The sequence below is a fragment of the Mauremys mutica genome, chromosome 15, assembly GCF_020497125.1.
Source record: "Mauremys mutica isolate MM-2020 ecotype Southern chromosome 15, ASM2049712v1, whole genome shotgun sequence".
Classification (NCBI taxonomy): Eukaryota; Metazoa; Chordata; order Testudines; family Geoemydidae; genus Mauremys; species Mauremys mutica.
The window spans coordinates 38,405,558-38,427,259 of NC_059086.1; the positions used below are offsets into that span (position 1 = coordinate 38,405,558).

The 21,702-nt window shown below is 62.7% G+C and overlaps 2 protein-coding genes and 1 long non-coding RNA gene across 8 annotated transcripts in view; 1 reads left to right on the forward strand and 2 right to left on the reverse strand.

The window, feature by feature from the left end:
- The window catches only part of PLXNA3 (plexin A3), a 32,068-nt gene extending 29,585 nt beyond the window's left edge, over positions 1-2,483 (reverse strand). Inside the window, exons 1-2 of one of the 4 annotated variants that reach the window (XM_044988011.1) lie at positions 1,250-2,478; positions 130-312 (exon numbers count right to left, since the gene is read on the reverse strand). In XM_044988011.1, the coding sequence (XP_044843946.1) occupies positions 130-312; positions 1,250-2,455 (1,389 nt within the window). In that variant the 5' untranslated portion in view covers positions 2,456-2,478. Of the gene's footprint in view, positions 1-129; positions 313-1,249 lie in introns of all 4 variants that reach the window. The other 3 variants (XM_044988010.1, XM_044988009.1, XM_044988012.1) reach the window with 3 other exon arrangements.
- A 1,696-nt stretch (positions 2,484-4,179) lies between these two features.
- LOC123349893 lies at positions 4,180-13,899 on the forward strand. 3 transcript variants are annotated; one of them, XR_006573670.1, is made up of 4 exons: positions 4,180-4,346; positions 11,973-12,201; positions 13,076-13,272; positions 13,580-13,899. It is a non-coding gene; the product is annotated as an uncharacterized LOC123349893 (long non-coding RNA). The 3 variants fall into 3 exon arrangements; XR_006573672.1 differs by lacking the exon at positions 4,180-4,346 and adding an exon at positions 8,217-8,447; XR_006573671.1 differs by lacking the exon at positions 4,180-4,346 and adding an exon at positions 8,219-8,442.
- A 3,757-nt stretch (positions 13,900-17,656) lies between these two features.
- Positions 17,657-21,702, reverse strand: FAM50A (family with sequence similarity 50 member A). Its single transcript, XM_044988102.1, has 13 exons — positions 21,353-21,702; positions 21,047-21,131; positions 20,650-20,749; positions 20,182-20,327; positions 19,894-19,970; positions 19,554-19,620; positions 19,241-19,302; positions 19,049-19,125; positions 18,853-18,907; positions 18,329-18,377; positions 18,065-18,135; positions 17,859-17,969; positions 17,657-17,751 (listed from the first exon to the last, which is right to left on the reverse strand). The coding sequence occupies exons 1-13, from the start codon at positions 21,461-21,463 to the stop codon at positions 17,743-17,745; spliced, it is 1,020 nt and encodes a 339-aa protein (XP_044844037.1). The 5' UTR covers positions 21,464-21,702; the 3' UTR covers positions 17,657-17,742.

Genomic DNA, 21,702 nt, shown 5'->3' on the forward strand with positions numbered 1-21,702 from the left:
GGCACCGGCAGGGCTGGGGGAACAGACATATAGGGAGGTTCTGAGGCCCATTGGGACGGCCCCTCCCTCGGGGGGGCGTTACTGGGTGCGGATGGGTGGAGCCCCCCCTTCCCCCGGCGCGTGTCCCACCTTCTTGAGGGTCCCGGCGCGGGTGCCCAGGAAGACGACCGAGTGGCCCTGGTACGTGTAGGCGGCGACGCTGGCCAGCCCCTCGCTGCGCTCGGCCAGCAGGGGGCGCCCCTCGATGACCTGCAGCCCCCCCAGCGGCTGGTTCAGCACCAACCCGCAGAAATTCCCATTGATCTGCATGGGCTGCGGAGAGGGGGGGGGTCAGGGACAGCTCCCCAATACACCCTGCCCCCCCAGCCTCCCAATAGCCCCCCAGCTCCCCAATACACCCTGCCCCCCCCGGCCTCCCAATAGCCCCCCAGCTCCCCAATACACCCTGCCCCCCCCCGGCCTCCCAATAGCCCCCCAGCTCCCCAATACACCCTGCCCCCCCTGGCCTCCCAATAGCCCCCCCGCTCCCCAATACACCCTGCCCCCCCGGCCTCCCAATAGCCCCCCAGCTCCCCAATACACCCTGCCCCCCCGGCCTCCCAATAGCCCCCCAGCTCCCCAATACACCCTGCCCCCCCCGGCCTCCCAATAGCCCCCCAGCTCCCCAATACACCCTGCCCCCCCGGCCTCCCAATAGCCCCCCAGCTCCCCAATCCACCCTCCCCCCCCCGGCCTCCCAATAGCCCCCCAGCTCCCCAATACACCCTGCCCCCCCGGCCTCCCAATAGCCCCCCAGCTCCCCAATACACCCTGCCCCCCCGGCCTCCCAATAGCCCCCCCGCTCCCCAATACACCCTGCCCCCCCGGCCTCCCAATAGCCCCCCAGCTCCCCAATACATCCCCAGTCCCCACCCTCTCCATTGCCCCAAGATACTCTCACCACCTCCAGCCTCCACCTTCCCTCCCACTCCCTGGCTCTGGGAGGGGAGGGGGTCTGGTGGGTTAGAGCGAGGGGGTCTGGGAGCCAGGACTCCTGGGTTCTCTCCCCAGCTCTGGGAGGGGAGTGGTGGCTGGTGGTTAGAGCAGGGGGGCTGGGATCCCGGACGCCTGGGTTCTCTCCCCGGCTCTGGGAGGGGAGAGGGGGCTGGGAGCCCAGACACCTGGGTTCTCTCTCTGGGAGGGGAGCCGGGCCGTGTGGCTGAGTGGGGGCTGCGCGAGGCTCCCGGACGCCTGGGTCCCGCCTGGGTACCGTGTTGATGCAGGGCAGCTCCTTGTTGAGCAGCCAGGGCAGGGAGAGGTGCCCTTCGCCGCGGTAGCAGCTCTGGATCCGCTCCTGGATGCGCCGATTCAGCTCGTCCAGCGTGAAGAGGCAGAGCAGGCTCTGGCGGGGCGGTGCTGCCCGGTTCTTCTGGCCCTGGGCGAAGGCTGCGTACAGCACGTCCTGCCCCTCGGCCAGCCCCAGCGCCCGCGCCAGCCGGCGCCCAGCCTTGGCCAGCCGAGCGGCCTGCACCAGGCGGTACTCCACCCCGGCGTGGGCGCAGCCCAGCGGGAACTCCACGTAGGAGTAGAACTCGGCGTCGCGGGCGCAGAGCCGCACCAGCTTGGAGGAGAAGAAGCGCTCGGCCCCGGGGGCCACCCCGCCACCGGGCCCCCCACCCGGCCCCTCCAGCGCCGCCTGCTGCGTGTCCAGCTGCAGGGTGAGGAAGTAGACGAAGGCGCCCGAGACGAAGGCCGAGACGTAGTAGATGTCGAAGGCCGGGTGCAGCGCCAGGGTGTCTGAGGGGACCTTGACCTGCGAGGAGACGAACTCGTCCTGGTAGACCAGGCTGAACATGTCGGGGCTGGCGGGGTCGGGCGCCAGGCGGCGGCTGGACAGGGTGGGGAAGTACTCCGAGCGCCCCTCCACCGAGGTGCCCACGAAGAGCCGGCTGGGCTGGCCCGGCTGCTCCAGGATGACGCCGGCCATGGCGTCGGCCTCGCGCCCGCCCGACAGGTAGTGCTCCTTGCGCTGGTGCGGCTCGCCCAGCTTGGCCAGGTCGCCCAGGCGCAGCAGCTGGCAGACGCCCTGCCAGACGCTGCCGCAGGCCACCAGCCGCCCGCCCGCGTAGTCCAGCAGCAGCAGCTTGTTGACGTTGTCGGCCGGGGCCAGCGGGTGCTGGCAGAGCCGCACGGCGGGCGGCGGGTAGCACCGGGCGTCGTCCGGCACCGGCCCCGTCCCATGCACCCGCAGCTGGCTCAGGTTGGCCGCCAGCTTGTAGACCCGGTTTATGGCGCCAGCAAAGACCTCGCCCGTCTCGCGGTGCACGGCCAGGTGGGTCAGCCCCCCGTCCGGCACCGAGAAGGAGGTCCGGGCGGCCGAGAGGGGAGGAAGCGGCAGAGGGGGGGGCCCTGGCCTGGCCGGGGGGGGCAGCAGCAGCAGCAGAGACAGGGCCGCCAGCAGCGGTGGGGCGGCCATGGTGGGATGCTCGGCAGGCAGGGGGCGGCAGGCCTGGAAGGGGGAGAGATGGGGGTTAGACAGAGGGGGACCTCCCCCCGCCAGAGAGGTCCCACCCAGCCCCCCACTTCCCTATAACTGACCCCCAACACCCGCAGCCAGAGCGCCCACCCCCAGCCCCCCACTTCCCCATGGCTGACCCCCAACACCAGCAGCCAGAGCGCCCACCCCCAGCCCCCACTTCCCCATGGCTGACCCCCAACACCCACAGCCAGAGCTCCCCCCCAGCCCCCAACTTCCCCATGGCTGACCCCCAACACCCACAGCCAGAGCTCCCCCCCAGCCCCCAACTTCCCCATGGCTGACCCCCAACCCCCGCAGCCAGAGCTCCCCCCCAGCCCCCACTTCCCCATGGCTGACCCCCAACACCCACAGCCAGAGCTCCCCCCCAGCCCCCAACTTCCCCATGGCTGACCCCCAACACCCACAGCCAGAGCTCCCCCGCAGCCCCCACTTCCCTATGGCTGACCCCCAACACCCGCAGCCAGAGCGCCCACCCCCAGCCCCCCACTTCCCCATGGCTGACCCCCAACACCCGCAGCCAGAGCGCCCACCCCCAGCCCCCCACTTCCCCATGGCTGACCCCCAACACCCGCAGCCAGAGCTCCCCCCCAGCCCCCCACTTCCCCATGGCTGACCCCCAACACCCACCGCCAGAGCTCCCCCCCAGCCCCCACTTCCCCATGGCTGACCCCCAACACCCGCAGCCAGAGCTCCCCCCCAGCCCCCACTTCCCCATGGCTGACCCCCAACCCCCCCAGGCTGAGAGCCCAACACTGATCCCCCTACACCCGCAACCAGTGCTACTCCCAGACCCCCACTTCCAGAACTGACCCCCCCCAACACCTGCAGCCAGAGCGTCCACCCCCCATCCCCCCACTTCCCCATGGCTGGCCACACACCCCCACAGCCTGGGTCACCCAGACCCCCTACCCCATAGCTGAACCCCCAACACCCAAGCTAATTTGCCCCCTAGCCTCCCCATAGCAGACTCAGCCCTCCCACCCTACACAAGCCCCTTTCCCCACAGGGTTACCCCCCTAGGCCTGTGCCCCCCAACCCTCCCCACTTAGGGTCAATCCACCCCCCCGGCTCATCCCCCCTATAACTGAACCCCTGCCCCTCTCCGGACCCCCAACCCACTTCAGATGGGGCTACCTCTCAGCCCAGGCTCGCCCCCATCAGACCCCCCCCAGCTCCCTCCCCACTGGGCCCTGAGGGCAGAGAGAGCGCCCCACCACCAGACACCCCCCCGCCTTTCTTAGCACCCCCTCAACACCCCCCACGCACGCCCGGATCCTTGTTAACACCCTGTGCAAGGAGTCAAAACACCCCTCCCCCGCAGCACCAGGGCAGGGGGCTCGTGACCTGGAGAAGGGGGCGGGGGAGCCACAGTGCGGGTGGGAGGCAAGAGGGGAGAATCCCTGAGACTGGGATGGGTCAGAGGATCCCCAGCAACACGTGCCCCATAGCCCCCCCAACACACCCAGGACCCCCAGCCCCCACAACACACACGAGCCCCCCATCATCACTAGGCCCCCACAGCCCCCCTCCACACCCCCTCAGGCCACAGCTCCTCCCACTGCCAGGCCCCGCCCCCACTGCCCCTCCCAAGCCCCGCCCCCAGCTCCACCCCAATCACACCCCGCCCCACTCCCAGGGCTTAAGAGCCCCGAAAACAGGCCTAGGGCCTTCCAATGAGCCAGGGCTGGTGGAACCCCCTGCCCCATGGGCTGCTGCCCCATACCTGCCTCCCCCAGGCTAAAGAGTCCAGCAGCTTGGGGGGCCCTGGAGACCTCACTACAGCCCCCCTGAGCTGGCAGAGGGGTGAAGAAGACCAGGGGGAGCAGAGGTGAGGCTGGGGGTGCCAGACCCTTACTTTTCACAGCCCCCCCCCCCCCCGAGATAACCAGAGAGACATGGGTCAGAGCCTCCTACCAGCCCAGCCCCATAGTCCCAAAGCCCCCTTCCCACCCTGGCCCCAGAGCCCCACAACCCTCCTGCCCCACAAGCTCAGTCCACTCTGTGTTACAACCACCCAGCAGATGTGATGCTGACCCTGGCCCAGCCGTAGGACCCAGCGCTTCCCCACCCCCAACTTTCTCTAAGCCCCCTGCCCTCTGGGAGAGAGGATCCCAGTGCCCCAGAAAAGGGCCAGGAAAGACACAAGCCAGGTGCTCCCCCTCCCATCCAGGGATCTGCAGGGAAATGGCTACCTGCTCCCCCCCCCCCAACATTGCTGTGCAGGAAAAGAACCCAGGAGTCCTGGCTCCCAGAGCCCCCTGCTCTACCCCACTAGCCCCCACTCCCCTCCCAGGAGTCCTGGCTCCCAGCCCCCCCCCCTCCATCCGACCCAGCTTAGTGCCCACCTAGGGTCAGAACCTATGGGGGGGGTCCCCTCACTTCACTCTGCTGGGAGAATGGGGAGCTCAGACAGCCGTGGGGATGCCCCAGAGTGACACCCCCTGCAGCCCCCCACCTGACAACTTGGGTATGGGCCCCCCAAAGTAACAGCAGGCAGAGGGGCTGCACCCCCAGGACTGAGATGGAGTCCCCCAGTATGGAGGCTCTGCTCCCATCTCCCCAATCCTCCCTGCACGGGCTGATCTGGGGGCTGCCCCTCCCAGACCCCCCTGCTCCAATCCTGGGGGTGTCTCCTCCCCACCCCAGTCCCTGACCCCCAAATCTTGGTTCTCCCCCCCTATGCAGAGCCCCCTTCGTGCCCTGAGCCACCTGCCCCAAAGCACTGATCTGTGGGGGACGTACCCAATGAACTGAGCCCCACACACCCAGCATCCTCCCTACCCTCCAATGCACCGACCCCCCCTCCCCGTGCACCGATCCTGGGAGTCCCTCAATGCACCGCCCACCTCCTTGCCCCCCTATGCCCCGATCCTGGGGTCCCCCCAATGCACCGACCCCCTCCCCGCCCCCCTATGCCCCGATCCTGGGGTCCCCCCCATGCACCGACCCCCTCCCCGCCCCCATGCACCGATCCTGGGGGTCCCCCAATGCACCGAGCTCCCTCCCCGCCCCCCGATCCTGGGGGTCCCCCAATGCACCGACCCCCTCCCCGCCCCCCTATGCCCCGATCCTGGGGTCCCCCCAATGCACCGACCCCCTCCCCGCCCCCATGCACCGATCCTGGGGGTCCCCCAATGCACCGAGCTCCCTCCCCGCCCCCGTGCACCGATCCTGGCCCCCCCAATGCACCGACCCCCTCCCCGCCCCCCGATCCTGGGGGGCCCCGCCCCGGCTCTACCTGCAGCTGCAGCCGCGCGCCCCGCTCCGGCTCTGCCCCCTCCCCGCCCGGCCGGGCCCTTTAAACGTGGGCTGCACCATTGCGGGCCGGGGGGGGGGTGGCATCAGGGGCTGGGATGGGGGAGCTGCCCCAAGGCTCCCGCCCTGCGACCCCCTGATCCCGTCCTGCCCTGCTCCCCCCAGGACCCCCTCGGGAGATGGGGCAGCCAGGCGAGCCCCCCCCCCCACAATCCCCTGAGCCCTCCCCCCGCTGCAGGAATGGATCAGCCCGATCATTCATTGCAGCCCAGCGGTCGCTGGCTGGAGCCACAGGGGGGCGAGTGTGCAAGGGGCTCGCGCGTGCCCGGAGTGTGCAAGGCCTGGCCCCACGCACCCTGCATCTCGGTTGTGCAAGGAGATCTCTTGCACAGACTGTGTGAGAGGTGTTTTCACACACCCTGCTGTCTAGGTGTGCAAGGGGCTCGCACACACTGTGACAGTGCAAGGCATTCACATTCCCCTGGTGCCGTGAGTGTACAAGGGGCTGTCACTCACGTGCACGCTGAGGGTGTGAGGCATTTTCACACATACTGCCTGCTGAACATGCGAGGGACTCACACCCTAAGTGTGCAAGGGACATATACACACTACACATGTGTAAGGCCTTTTCATGCACACCCTGTCACCTGGGTGTGCAAGGGATTCAGACACCCAGACACACTGCCCTTTGAGTGTGCAAGGCCTCATCACACAGACTCTCCCCTGAGTGCGGAACTCCCATGCAGACGGTGACTATCTCCAGGGAGTGCGAAACCACTGGCAGCCCAATGGGCAGAGCGAGGGATCCTGGTGTCTCCTCCTAGACACACCTGGGCAGAAAAGAGGCGGAGGAGGTGGGTCAGGGCCTGGCAGGACTCCTGGGTTCTATCCCTAGCTCTGTGAGGGGAGTGGCTTAGATGGGGGAGTTGGGAGTCAGTGACTGATTCTGCCAGTGCCCCTCACTCCCAGCCCCCCCCCCCCAGCTCTGCCGGTGCCCCTCACTCCTGACCTGCAGTCCCTGCTAGCCCAGCCCTGCCCCCCCGCAGCCCTGCTGGTGCCCCTCACTCCCGACCTGCAGCCCCTGCCAGCCCAGTCCTGGGCTCCTGCCAGCCCTGCCGGTGCCCCTCACTCCCGACCCGCAGCCCCTGCTAGCCCAGCCCTGCCCCCCCGCAGCCCTGCTGGTGCCCCTCACTCCCGACCTGCAGCCCCTGCCAGCCCAGCCCTGGGCTCCTGCCAGCCCTGCCGGTGCCCCTCACTCCCGACCCCCAGCCCCTGCTAGCCCAGCCCCGCCCCCCCCCGCAGCCCTGCTGGTGCCCCTCACTCCCGACCTGCAGCCCCTGCCAGCCCAGCCCTGCTGGTGCCCTCCACCCCACCAGCCCCCCCAGCCCTGTCGGTGCCCCTCACTCCCAACCCGCAGCCTAGCCCAGCAGCCCCCCACCACCGGTGCTCCTCACTCCCAACCCGCAGCCCCTGCTAGCCCAGCCACCCCCGGCCAGTGCCCCTCACTCCCGACCTGCAGACCCTGATAGCCCATCTGGAGCCCCCTTCTGGGGAGATCTGAGCCCAGGGGTCCCACCTGAGGAGCTCCCACCCCCCAAAACCTAGCCCCCCCATTGATCCACTTCCCCCTTGTTCCTCCCCCCCTCCCCCTCCCTGGAGGCCCCCCCATTTCAGGGTGGGGAGGGGGGATCAGCACATGCTGCCACCGCTGCACCCGGGCGCGTTTCCATGGTGATGGAGCGAGGAGACAGAGGATGGACGCCATGGCAACGCCCCATGGGCACGGGGAGGGGGAAGGGACGGGGCAGCCAGCGGTGGGGCAGGGGGAGAGGACGGAGCTGGGGGGAATGGGGGGCGCTGGGCACGGGGGGGGGGAGATGCTGGGAGGTATTGGAGGACCCAGGCAAAGAAAGGGCTGAAAATTGAGGGGGGGCTCATCACTCCAGAGATGGTGGGGCTCTGGGGGGGGATCAGTCAATGTAGGGAGGCACATGGGGGGGAAGTTAGTGCCAGATGGGATGGGGGGAGCCAGGCCCTGGGGGTAGTTGGAGGGGGGACATGGGGCACCAGTCAGGGGGCACAGAGTCCCCATCTCTGCCTGTCCCCCCAGCCCTGCCCCCCCCCAGCTGGTCTCTTAGTGGCAGTTGCGGTCTTTTGCTATAAAAAAACATTTTGCTCATTCACTGCCTGTGACTCACCGTGTGGGGGGGTGTCAGTGGTTGGGGGGCTGGGCTGGTGTCTGGGGCCTGGTGTGTGTGGCGGGGGGAGGGCTAGACGGGTGTCCCAGGCCCAGTTGGGGGGAGGGGGCTGGCCTGGGGCCCTGGGGCTGTGGTGGGATGTTTGTGGCTTGGGTGAGAGTCGGGGGCGGGGGGCTGGACCAGTGTCCCAGGCCCGGTTGGAGGGAGGGGGGCTGTCACCGCGATTCACCGTCCCGCCTGCCATGTAAACAGCTGAAATGTAAAACCCCAGAGCTGCTGATAGGAAGCAGATGCGGCTCCGGAGCCAGGCCGGGCACGTGCCAAGGCCCCGGGCCAGGCGTGAGCCTGCGCGGCCAGGGCAAGGGAGGGGGAGCGAGTGAGCCACGTGGGTGTGACCAGCGGGGTGGTGACTGAGCACCCGTGGGTGCAGGCACAAGTCTCCAAAGGAGGTGGCACAGTGGGTGTGTCAAGGTGGGGTGAGTGTGCACTGGGCGTGCCAGAGGGTGAGGGTGCAAAGGCAGGGGGAGCATGCCCTGAGTGCACTGGGCAAAGGCAGGGTGCTTGTGCAAAGGTGGGGTGAGTGTGCACTGGGCGTGCCCAGGGGGGCTCACTTGCTCTGGAAGCACCAAGTAACATTTTTTTTCCTTTTAAGGTGTTTTTGCAACATTATCATCAAAGGAAAATACCTTGGAAGGATCAGGGAACCCAGGAGTCCGGGTCCCGCCCTGCCCTCTCCCCCCCCCCCCCCCCGCTCAGCCTTGGGGTGCGGCTGGCTGCTCTGTGAGAGCGACGCTGCTGCCACCTGGTGTCTGTGAGGGGCATCGGTGGGGCCAGGAGCAGAGATTGTGTGTCCCCCGCCCCATGCCGGCGGACTCCTGGGTTCTCTCCCCGGCTCTGGGAGGGAGGTGGGGGCTGGGAGCCCGGACTCCTGGGTTCTCTCCCCGGCTCCGGGAGGGGAGTGGGGGCTGATGGGTTAGAGCAGGGGGGGCGGGGAGCCCGGACTCCTGGGTTCTCTCCCCGGCTCTGGGAGGGGAGTGGGGGCTGGTGGGTTAGAGCAGGAGGGGCTGGGAGCCAGGACTCCTGGGTTCTCTCCCTGGCTCTGGGAGGGGCGGGGGGCCGGTGGGTTAGAGCAGGAGGGGCTGGGAGCCAGGACTCCTGGGTTCTCTCCCGGCTCTTCCCCTAACCCCTCTCTGTCCCTCAGTCGTCCGCCCCTGCCCGTGGCTGGACAGGCTAGGACAGGGGTGGGCAAACTACACCCCGCAGGCCACATCCGGCCCTCCAGCCGGTTTGATCGGACCTGGCGCTCCAGCTGGGGAGCGGGGTCGGAGGCTGCTCCGCATGCGTGTGCCGAGGCTCCTGGAAGCAGTGGCATGTCCCGTCTCCGGCTCCTAGGTGTAGGGGCAGCCAGGGGGTTCTGCACGCTGCCCCCCCCAAGTGCCACCCCCGCAGCTCCCATTGACTAGGAACTGCAGCGAATGGGAGCTGCAGGGGCGGTGCCTGTGGAGGGGGCAGTGCGCAGAGCCACCTGGCTGCACCTCCACGTAGGAGCCGGAGGAGGGACATGCTGCTGCTTCCAGGAGCTGCCTGAGGTAAGTGCCAGCCAGAGCCTGCACCAATGACTCCGTCCCATGCCCCTGCCCCAGCCCAGAGCCCCCACCTGCACCCATAGCTCCTAATTCCTGGCCCCAGCCCAGAGCCTGCACCCCCAGCCGGAGCCCTCAGCCCCTCCTGCACCTCAACCCCCTCATCCCCGACCCCACCCCAGAGCCTGCACCCCCAGCCGGAGCCCTCAGCCCCTCCTGCACCTCAACCCCCTCATCCCCGACCCCACCTCAGAGCCTGCACCCCCAGCCGGAGCCCTCAGCCCCTCCTGCACCCCAACCCCCTCATCCCCGACCCCACCTCAGAGCCTGCACCCCCAGCCGGAGCCCTGCACCCCCAGCCGGAGCCCTCAGCCCCTCCTGCACCCCAACCCCCTCATCCCCGACCCCACCCCAGAGCCTGCACCCCCAGCCGGAGCCCTGCACCCCCAGCCGGAGCCCTCTGCCCCTACAGCACCTCAACCCCCTCATCCCCGACCCCACCTCAGAGCCTGCACCCCCAGCCGGAGCCCTCAGCCCCTCCTGCACCCCAACCCCCTCATCCCCGACCCCACCCCAGAGCCTGCACCCCCAGCCGGAGCCCTCACTCCCTCCTGCACCTCAATCCCCTCATCCCCGACCCCACCCCAGAACCTGCACCCCCAGCCGGAGCCCTCACTCCCTCCTGCACCTCAATCCCCTCATGCCCGACCCCACCTCAGAGCCTGCACCCCCAGCCGGAGCCATCAGCGCCTCCTGCACCTCAATCCCCTCATCCCCGACCCCACCCCAGAGCCTGCACCCCCAGCCGGAGCCCTCAGCCCCTCCTGCACCTCAATCCCCTCATCCCCGACCCCACCTCAGAGCCTGCACCCCCAGCCGGAGCCCTCAGCCCCTCCTGCACCCCAACCCCCTCATCCCCGACCCCACCTCAGAGCCTGCACCCCCAGCCGGAGCCCTGCACCCCCAGCCGGAGCCCTCATCCCCTCCCCCACCCCCACCCCCTCCTCCCCGACCCCACCTCAGAACCTGCACCTCCAGCCGGAGCCCTCAGCCCCTCCTGCACCCCAACCCCCTCATCCCCGACCCCACCTCAGAACCTGCACCCCCAGCCGGAGCCCTCAGCCCCTCCTGAACCTCAACACCCTCTTCGGCGACCCCACCTCCGAGCCTGCACCCCCAGCCGGAGCCCTGCACCCCCAGCTGGAGCCCTCAGCTCCTCCTGCACCTCAACCCCCTCATCCCCGACCCCACCTCAGAGCCTGCACCCCCAGCCGGAGCCCTTAGCCCCTCCTGCACTCCAAACCCAATTTCCTGAGCATTCATGGCCCACCATACAATTTCTATACCCAGATGTGGCCCTTGGGCCAAAAAGTTTGCCCACCTTTGTACTAGGAACTCTTCTGGGTGTGTGGGGCTCTGTCCCTGGGGGTCTGTGCAGAGCCCAGCTCATTGGGACCCCCCGCCCCCGATTTCAGCTACCATAACCCTGCTAATAATGAGCATGTGGTAATGGGGCTGTGGTCCCAGCTACCATAATACTGCTAATAATGTGCATCCCGTAATGGAGCCTGGGTCCTGGCTACCATCACCCCGTAAGACTGGCCTCCACTGCTGTAATGTGCCCAATAATGTGCAGGCCAGACTGGCCCCCATCTTGGTTGGGCGAGCGCAACAGGTGAGATGGGAAATACGGGGCAGATCATTAGCGGTGGAAGTGATTTGCTGCTGGCAGAGCAGAAATCTAGACTGGAGGTTTCCCTGGCAGGTCGGATCTGGGAATTGTGGGGCTGTTCTCCAGCTGACGAGACGATCACACTGGTCCTGTCTGTCCTTGGGCTCTAGGAATCTATAAAATTGCCAATGTTAATGGGCAAGCAGGAAACCTTGATTTAAATCATTGATTCCTCTGGTGTCTCCCAGGTCCTGCTCGGTCACTTTCTGAATGAAAGTTTCATTCGCGGTGGCCGATAACCCCCTGCAGCCCTTGGGCCATTGTGCCAGCTGGACGAAACGCTGGCTCTAGGCAATGATACAGTTCGATGGGTTTCTCCCAGTGCTTCATTTTCCCCCCTTTTCTGGTGTTAGAAAATGCTGAGCGATGCTTTTCTTGTTTCCTACCCGATGATTCCTTCTGGGGATTGTGTCCAGCTCTGTGTGGCTGGAAATTGAGTTCAGTGAGAAATGCACAGAAACAGCATTTAAATGTGTGGTTTGTTCTTCATCTACCCAGCATGCTGAGGGTAGTTTTACTGAACAAAGTTTCATAGTTTAAAGGCTGTTTCTCCTTAGAGCTAACCAATTTCTTCAACAAAGGCAGAATGGTTGGTGAGTGAATCAAGCCGGCTGCATTTGGTCACCAGGCCCTTGGTAATGTTAGAAGTAGTAACTTCATCTTTTCACACCTTGTTTTATTCATAGATCGGAAGAGGGAAGCCAGTTTTCCTGCTTTTTTACAGCTCTCCGTCTGCATGTTCTTTGCCCGAGCCCATCACTGAACTGAACGAGCCGAATAGATGGAACCGAAGAAAATGTCGTCTCTGCAGGAGGCGAGCGCTGCAGAAAGCTGGTTCAAACCCTTCACTAGCTGCTGGTTCTGGGTGCTGAGCCGGGACTCCAGCCAGGGCAGTGGGGAGACGTTTGAGAAAAGGTGAGCAGCAAACATGAGCCACTTCACGTTCTCTTGTGCTAGAGGAACGTTAGTGACTTCAATGCAGGGCAGGGAGTTGAGGCCTGAACGTGGGTTGTCACAACATCAGACCAGGAATATATTTCATGTAACTGGTTACACTATGGGGTGGAGTCGGGGGGGGGGCGGTTGTTCACCTCAGAGGAGCCTAAATGTTGGACTTGCACATCTCAGGCACCTTGTGAACATAGCCCAAAATGTTTCGGGGCCTCTGCGTGCAAAGTGAGGCGGCCGAGAGCTCCTGGCCCCCGAGATGTGTCCCACAGGCCACTGCCGGATGGTGTTTGCTGTGCGCATTCAGGGATTGCCAGGCGCTGGGGCTCCCCCCACCCCGGGGAGCTGCTTGTTGGGCTTTGCACGCAGCGGCCCTGAGGTTTGACTCTGCCAGGTTGGCTGGGAACTTGGGCCAGAGTTCAGCTGAGAGGCAGGGAGAAGAGGGGGAGGGTTATGCCCCAGATTGGCTTGGTTCCCCGCAAAGTGGGTCTGGACGAGGGGCGAACACGCGTGGCAGGCTGGGGCCTAACAGGGAGTGGTCTTTGGCAGCACTGCCGTAAGCCCGGCCCCTCAGGATCCCTGGCTGCTGCCCCGTCCCTTTCCATAGCTCCTAATGCCAGCAGGGAGCAGTGTGATGACCCAGTGGGAGCCGCGTGGCGCGGGCCGGGGACCTGCCCCGAACGAGCTCCTGGTCGGACGCGAGCTGGGCTCTCAGGAAAACGGCCAGGGATGGGAACTCGCTCCTGGGGTTAGCTGCTGAATTCGTCCCATGTCAGCTCCCAGGGCCGTGGGAGACCTGGGTCCGGTCTCACTGGGCTCGTTATCAATATTTGCTCCCCAGGCAGGTACCTGCAGATGGTGGTTGAGTCACCCCCCCAAACCAATGGAGCGGCCCCCTCCAGAGCCCTTTTTCTGACCCTTCAGTTCCTCCACGACTCTTCTCGGAGCCTCTCCAACAGATCCCCGGCCTCGTGGAGCTGCGGGTACCAGAACCAGAGCCGGGACCCAGCAGCCTCTGCGCCAGCACTGAACACCGAGGTAAAATAACCTGCCTGCTGCTACGAGAGAGCCCCCAGTTTGTGCAGCCCAGGGCGGCGGCGGCAGCAGCGTTGCACTGGGAGCTCCTATTCCCACGGCCCCCAGATCTTTTCCAGAGCCACCGTGTCCCAGGAGAGCCCCCAGCCTCGGAGCACGGCCCACGTGCTGCATCCCTAGTGAGTTAAATGCATCTCGCTGGCTTGCACCCAGCTGATTCAGGTTGCTCTGGGTCGGGGCCTGTCCTCTTTGTTATTTACCAGCACCCAGCACTTGGGTCATCCGTGATCGTTGTATTGTTTTCTTCCAGCTCACAGATGAAAAAGTCGAACAGCCCCTGGCCAAGAAACAACCCCATCAGCAGGACCCCAGTAGCCTCTGCCTGCTTGCTCCAGGCTGGTTTCCTGTTCTCAGCTACGTTCTGAGAACAAGCATTTAATGTTGGACTGGGAGGCTTTACTTACCCAGGTCATCCCATTTACCCTTTTCAAACACTGGTACAATGTTACTTTCCTCCACAGTTCTGGAACTTCCCCAGTATCCAAGAGTTGTTGACAATCACCATTAATGGCCCAGTGAGTTTCTCAGCCACCTCTTTGAAAACTCTTGGTTATGTGGACCTGCTGATTTTAAAAATGTCTCTGAAGTTATAGAATGGAAAATGTTTCATTATATGCTAGGGCTGCCTCATGTATTTTTCTTAAACAGAACAGAAGTATTATATGGACACTCCTGCTGTTTCTGCATCATTATTGACATCTCTGCTAGCCATAAGCTGTCATGGGATAAAAGGGAAGGTCCTTTCATGGATTGAGAACTGGTTAAAGGACAGGGAACAAAGGGTAGGAATTAATGGTAAATTCTCAGAATGGAGAGGGGTAACTAGTGGTGTCCCCCAAGGGTCAGTCCTAGGACCAATCCTATTCAACATATTCATAAATCATCTGGAGAAAGGGGTAAACAGTGAGGTGGCAAAGTTTGCAGATGATACTAAACTGCTCAAGATAGTTAAGACCAAAGCAGATTGTGAAGAACTTCAAAAAGATCTCACAAAACTAAGTGATTGGACAACAAAATGGCAAATGAAATTTAATGTGGATAAATGTAAAGCAATGCACATTGGAAAAAATAACCCCAACTATACATACAACATGATGGGGGCTAATTTAGCTACAACGAGTCAGGAAAAAGATCTTGGCGTTATCGTGGATAGTTCTCTGAAGATGTCCACGCAGTGTGCAGAGGCGGTCAAAAAAGCAAACAGGATGTTAGGAATCATTAAAAAGGGGATAGAGAATAAGACTGAGAATATAGTATTGCCCTTATATAAATCCATGGTACGCCCACATCTCGAATACTGTGTACGGATGTGGTCTCCTCACCTCAAAAAAGATATTCTAGCACTAGAAAAGGTTCAGAAAAGAGCAACTAAAATGATTAGGGGTTTAGAGAGGGTCCTATATGAGGAAAGATTAAAGAGGCTAGGACTCTTCAGCTTGGAAAAGAGAAGACTAAGGGGGGACATGATAGAGGTATATAAAATCATGAGTGATGTTGAGAAAGTGGATAAGGAAAAGTTATTTACTTATTCCCATAATACAAGAACTAGGGGTCACCAAATGAAATTAATAGGCAGCAGGTTTAAAACAAATAAAAGGAAGTGCTTCTTCACGCAGCGCACAGTCAACTTGTGGAACTCCTTACCTGAGGAGGTTGTGAAGGCTAGGACTATAACAATGTTTAAAAGGGGACTGGATAAATTCATGGTGGCTAAGTCCATAAATGGCTATTAGCCAGGATGGGTAAGAATGGTGTCCCTGGCCTCTGTTCGTCAGAGGATGGAGATGGATGGCAGGAGAGAGATCACTTGATCATTGCCTGTTAGGTTCACTCCCTCAGGGGCACCTGGCATTGGCCACTGTCGGTAGACAGATACTGGGCTAGATGGACCTTTGGTCTGACCCGGTACGGCCCTTCTTATGTTCATAGAGTTCTCCTGGTCTCCTTTGCTTCCCTCATCAATTTTCTACATTTCCTAGTTCCTAATTATATCTTCATTACTGTTATCCCCCCTTTATTCCATTAGTTATATATATATTTTCCCCCTCTTGCTGCAAATCTCTGATCAGACCTGTAACCTCCGCCTCTGTCAGCGCCAGCTGGGGAAAACTCCATTGCTTAATGGGCTGGGACTGAGGCCCTAAACCAGCCCCTCTTGCATGTTTATGATCCATGCACCTGAGTGGCAGAGGTCCCCTCCGAGCTGTCGGGAGGCTGCCACCCTGGTGAAAATGCTTGAAGCTGGGGCTGTGATGGGGGAGTTTTCCATCCTTTAGCTTGAAATGCACAAGCTTTGGTACCAAAACCGCCCTGACATCCCCCCACCCCCCCGCCGGACAATAGTGTGTTGGGTGATAAGGGGGGGGGGGGGGAGACACGCACAGTTCACTATTGCCCCCCCCCCCCCCCCCGCCTCATGTTGGTTTCACTGGACTCTAAGTGCAGTGCCAGGATGGGGGGCGGGGCCAGACCTGCCCCACTATAAACCTGCTGAGGGCTTTTCCCGGGGGGCGGGGCTGAGGTAGGCTCACCCTGTGCCCCGCCCCCCCCCGCTCGCTGCTGCCACCTAGTGGGCTATGCACCAAGCGGCCCGGCAGGCGCATGCGCAGTGGGGAGCAGCGCGGGGCGCCGCCATTGGCCGGCGCTGGGTGGGCGGGGCCGGGCGGCGGCCAATGGCGCGGCGCGCCGGGGGGATAAAGCCGGGGGCGGCCCCCGCTGCCTCCGGAGCAGGGGGGAGGAGGGAGCGCGGCTGCCGGGTCGGGACCCAGGCGTCCGGGGGGGCGGAGTCCGCTTCGCTCCCGCCTCTCGGGTGACCCGCTGGACGTTGTGTTAACGGGGGGGGGGGCTGGTGACGGGGTAACGGGGGGGGTCCCCGGGAATTGCGGGGGGGGCGGGTGAATCGGGGCGATGCGGGGGGCGCGGGGTTGGGAACCGGGTTTTACTGCGGGGCGGAGACTCGGTGACTCTCCCTCCAGGCAATCGGGGGAGGTCGCAGGCTACTGGGCTTCCCCGGTGACCGCAGGCAGCCTGGGTCACCCCCAGGGCAAGTGATGCTCGGTGCAGGGGGCTCCCCAGGAACTGACCCGTGTGTGTGTGTCTCTCTCAGGACCAATGAGAGCTAGAAAAGAGCTATGAATAAAATAAACTCTAAAAAACAAGTATTGAATTTACATTGACTTTTGAAAAGGAAGCCATCATGGGATAATGGCTCACAGACTTTAAGGTCAGAAGGGACCATGACGATCTTCTAGTCTGACCGCCTGCACAGGGCAGGCCACAGAATCTCACCCACCCACTCCTGTATCAAACCCCTAACCTATGTCTGAGCTACTGAAGTCCTCAATGTGATGATAGGGTGATAAGAACTTGAATTACTTTCCTACAGGTTTTTTGTTCTGGGTTTGTACAATGTCTAGCACAATTGGGGGGGGGGGCAATCTCACCCCCAAGTACAGAAATTGGTATTTCCACTCAATGGGTAACTTTTGCAGATGATACAAAACTGTTCAAGCTAGTTAAGTCCCAGGCAGACAAAATGCAGATCAGTAAGTTTAAGGACACAAACTGTTGAGCAATAGTCAACATGGTTTCCTGTAAGGGGGGGGGGGGGTGGTTAGGCCTGAATAAAGATGTAGCACAAAACCAGTTAAGAAACTCTAGTATCTCACAGTTCAGATTCTAACTCCCTGGTTGAGTTATAGATTTGTTTAAATCTCCCTGTATTCCTAACTTTTGGTGTTTGTTAAGAAATAATTAATAATCTAACGTTGTAGACAGTGTCTAGTTTTAAGTTGTTAAACAAAGGGGGGTGGGTTTTGCTCAAGTGAGTGATGTAATGAGACTAGTTGCTCTTTACTGACATGTGCACTTGTCAATTCGCTGTTGGGGGTTAAAGTCCCCGACAGCAGTATTCTAGCACTAGAAAAGGTTCATTAAAATAACATCATGATAATAGGCAGCAGGTTTAAAACAAATAAACGGAAGTTCTTCTTCACACAGCGCACATAAGTGGCTAAGTCCATAATAGCCTCTGTTTGTCAGAGGCTAGGAATGGATCACTTGATCATTGCCTGTTAGGTGGGCCCACCACTGTCAGCAGACAAGAATGGCTGTAAATGAATGTGCAGCAACAGTCACTAAGACAGAAAATATCATCTTGACTGAACACAAGAACTAGCAGTCACCCAATTAAATTAATTAATAGACATGCTCTTTTAGCAGGCCAATGCTCAAACCACTGAGCTATGCAATTCAGCACATCAGAGGGTGGTGGTGAGTGTGTCTATGGACCAAACATTTCCCCCACAAAAGACAATCACAGACAGGGTGAGCAGAGGAGAGTTTATTTGGGAGGGGAGATATGACACCCATCAGGTCAGGTGCTCCACAGGCAGGAATCCAGGGCTCCACCTCTCATCGGATCTGGGAAGACAGAGAGAGAGAATTATGAGGGGGAGCAGGCAGCTCAGTGCTGCCTGCCCCACATCTTGGCCATGCACTAAGCCACACTCAGCAGTTCCCCCACTCACTGTGTACTTGTCCCACTTCTTCTCAGGGTCGTAGGGCTCCCAGCGGCTGGCCGGGAAGATGTGCTTGTTCTTCTCATACCAGCTGCGCAGGACGACCTTCCCAGCATGGGACTGGGGGGAGGGAGAGAGAGAGAGAGCTCAGTGGGGGCCAGCTCTCCCCCACAGAATGGGGGGGGGTCCCCACTGCACTGGGGACACACACTCACCTCATCCTTCTCCACTGTGGCATCACTCAGGAGTCTCACGTCCTCGTGAACATCAAAGTTGAAGAGCGGCCCTAGGGAGTTGGGGGGAGGTTAGTTCTCTTCTGACCCGCCCCAGCTCCCCCAGCATGTCCCTGATGCCCCAAATCCGTTCCTCCGTGGTGGTGGTGGAACATGACAGTCAGGGATCACCTTCTCCTCTGTCATGGGGCCAAATGTGACTAGACACCCCGCCCCCCCAGGAGTGAGATGGGGGGGTCCACTCACCACTTTTCCCTCTTGCTTTAGTCACGATGAAGTCGTAGAAGCTGTGATGCTGGCAGAGGGGGAGGGGAAAAGTTAAAATTCCACATCCCTTGAATGTTTGCTCTGACTACTCTGTGTGTGCCTCAGTTTCCCCATGCAGCCGGCCCCTGCAAGACCAGCCCGAGGGGTCAGCGCAGCCCCGGGAAGGGGAGCCCTGGATTTCTGTGCTAACAAGCTAATAACCCCATCTGCCACACTCCAACTGGGAGGGGAGGGGAAGAGGCTCCCCGGGGCCCCCCCTTTTTTAACACCCCCCCCAATCCCCCCGCTGCAGGGAGCCGACCTTGCCAAGAGTGGACCCAGGAGGCGCCAGAGCCGAGCAGGCTCCATTGACCTGGGAGAGAGACTGACCCCCTGGGGAGCAGGGCCTGGGTGTCATGGCCACTGCACAGCTCCTGGGATGGGGAGTGGGGTGGGGGGATGGGACAGACGGGGGGGAGGGGGACATGAGCAGAGGATGCTGGGAGCCCGCGCCAGCCACTTACATGGGGGATGATCAGATCCTCCTTGATGTACATGAGCTGCTCCACCCCGGCTGACCTGGGGGGGGGGGCAGTTGTCAGAAGAGGGGGGGGGAGAGCCCCCATCCCCAGCTCCTGTGCCATGTCCCTGCCCCCACACGCCAGCCTCAACCCACCTCCCCAGTATGCACCCCCAGCCGCGCCCCTCCCCGGCCCCCACCTGAGCTCGCTGAAGTCCTTGCGCAGGATCTCGAGGGCTTTCTGCAGGAACTGCTGCATGGTGTTCCCCTTCTTCATCTGGGGAGAGGGGGAGATCAGGGCTGGGGCGTCCCTTCCCCATTCCGCTCCCCCCCCACCCCACAGGGCTGGGACAGCTCCTCTGTCCCCTCCTCCACCCCACACGCACACTCACCTTGACCGTGCGCCGGTGGCCGGAGCCATCCCAGTAGCTGAAGGTGATTTCAATCTCCTCACCTGGTGGGGGGGGAGGCAGGCATGGGTCAATGGAGGGAGGGGACAGTCCTGTCTCCCCAAACACCCCCCCAGATCCCGTCCAACCCCCTTGGCTACAACCTCCCTCCCCAATGCCCCCTGACAGCTGGAATCCTGCCCCTCCGCTCCTCAAACCCACTAACGGCTCCAACTCCCATCCCATCTCCCCACCAGGCCCAGCCGCCAGCATCCTCCCCAGGACCCAGTGGCAGGCAGTTCCCCAGGCCACGTACTCTTGATCTTCTCCTGCTTGGCCTCCCACTCCTGGCGCAGCTCCTCGCGCAGGCGGTTCTCCTCCTCCTGGGGGGGGGGGGGGACATGACACACACACACACAGCTGAGTCGGGGAGGGCCTGACTCCCAGGTTACCTGGGGTCCCGGCTCAGGGGGAGGGCCCTTCCTTGCGATCCCGGCTGGGGGAAGGGAGGGGGTTGATATCAGTCTATGATGTTCACCCCATGGTCCCAGCTGGGGGGCAGGGAGGGGGGGCCATACCTCGCAGTCTGAGGGGGGGCAGGGCAGTACCCCGTGATCCCGGCTGGGGGGGGGGGGGGGGGGGAGGGAAGCGCGAACCTCGCGGTCCCGAACTGGCAGGAAGCTGGGGTCCACATCCGGATTCTTTCCCAGTTTGCGCTTCTTGGGGGGCAGCTCTGTGGGGAGAATGGGAATGAGACACCCCCCCCCCATCCAGTCCCCGCATGGACCCACTCCCAGGCTTCCCCAGCCCCACACCGCACCTACTATTGACTGGCCCCTGCTCGACGGCACCCCCCCCAGCTCCCTCCCACCACCAGCCTGGCCCCACAGCTCCCCCTACAGCCCAGCCTCCCCACCGCACCCCGGGCTCCTCCACCCACCCACCCTCTTTCTCCAGCTCCGGCTCTTCCTCCTCCAGCTGCTCTTCATCCTCCTCCTCATCCTCCTCCTCATCCAAGGTGAAGGACAGGCTGGAGATCTTCCGTTTCTGCTCCTGCTTCCGCTCCCGCTCCCGCAGCCGCTCCAGCTTCCTGCAGGGGGGCAGGCCCCACCGGGGGAGAGGGGGTCACACCCGGCAGGGGGGTGGGATAGCACCCTGTGTGTGTGTGGGGGGGGATCAGCATCCAATGATAGGGGTCAGTGCCCCACACACAGAGGGATCAGTCCCCCAATAGGGCCCCCAGACATGGGGACCCCCACCTTGGAGAGAGGAGCAGAAGCCTGAGGAGCTGCCCCCCCAGGAAATACCCCCTAAAAAGGGCCACCTCCATCAGAGAAGACACACAATGATTTCCCCCCCCCCAAGTTAGCAGGGGAGCCCCACAGTCAGAGACACCCCCAAACCCCACTCACAGCTGCAGCTCCTTGGACTGCTCCTTCTTGGCCAGCTGCTTCTCCCGCTCCTTCACCAGCGCCTCCTGCTTGGCCTTCATGTCATTCAGGGTCACCAGGCCTGGGGGGGGGGGGGTGGAGGGGGGTGTCAGGACACCTGGGTTCTCTCCCAGTACCGGGAACGGAGCAGGGACTAGTGGCTGGAGCAAGAGGGGCTCGGAGCCAGGACTCCTGGATTCTCTCCCGGCTCTGGGAGGGGAGTGGGATCTAGTGGTTAGAGTGGGGGGGAGCTGGGAGCCAGGACTACTGGGTTCTCTCCCCAGCTCTGGGAGGGGAGTGGGGTCTAGTTTTTGTTTGTTTGTTTGTTTGGGGGGGGGGGAGAGGAACCCAGACTCCAGGCTCCCCTGCCCACACTCACCCACGGTGCTGGATTTCAGTTCTGCTTCCACCGCGTCGTAATGAGCTGAGAACTTCTTATCGATGTTCGACTTCATGATGTTCTCCTGCCGGGGGACTAGGGCGTGAGGAACTGGGGGGCCGCTCTGCCCAACCCGTCCTGCCTCCTCCCCCAGGGCTCTGCACTTCCCCGGTTCTGCCCCCAGCTGCACCCCCCAGAGGATCTACCCCCCCTTCCATAGGGTTCCCATCTGTCCTCCCCTCCAGAGGTCCCCATTCCTCCTCTTCCCCTACCTCAGCACTGCATCCCTCCCCCACAGCCCCCCACCTCCGCTATGCGCTGCCTCATCTGCTCCATGTGCTCCCGCTGCCGTTCCCGCTTCTTCATCAGCTGCAGGGCCCGACCGGCCTCGCTGGCCGCCCCCTTGTACTGCGCCATGGTCGGGGGCTGGGGGGACCCCAAGAGAGAGCGGGTGGGGGACCACGGCCTGTGAGGCGCCCGGCCGGACCCTAGGAAGGGTCAGTGGAGGGGATGTAAGGGGGGGGTCAGGGGCCCTGTGCCTGGCTGGGCCCTGGATATGGGGAGCAAGACGGGGGGTCACTGGGGGTCTCGGCACTGGGGGGGTCCCGGGGGGCGGCGGCGCTGGGGGGTTCCCTAGGCGGGGGGCGGTGCTGGGG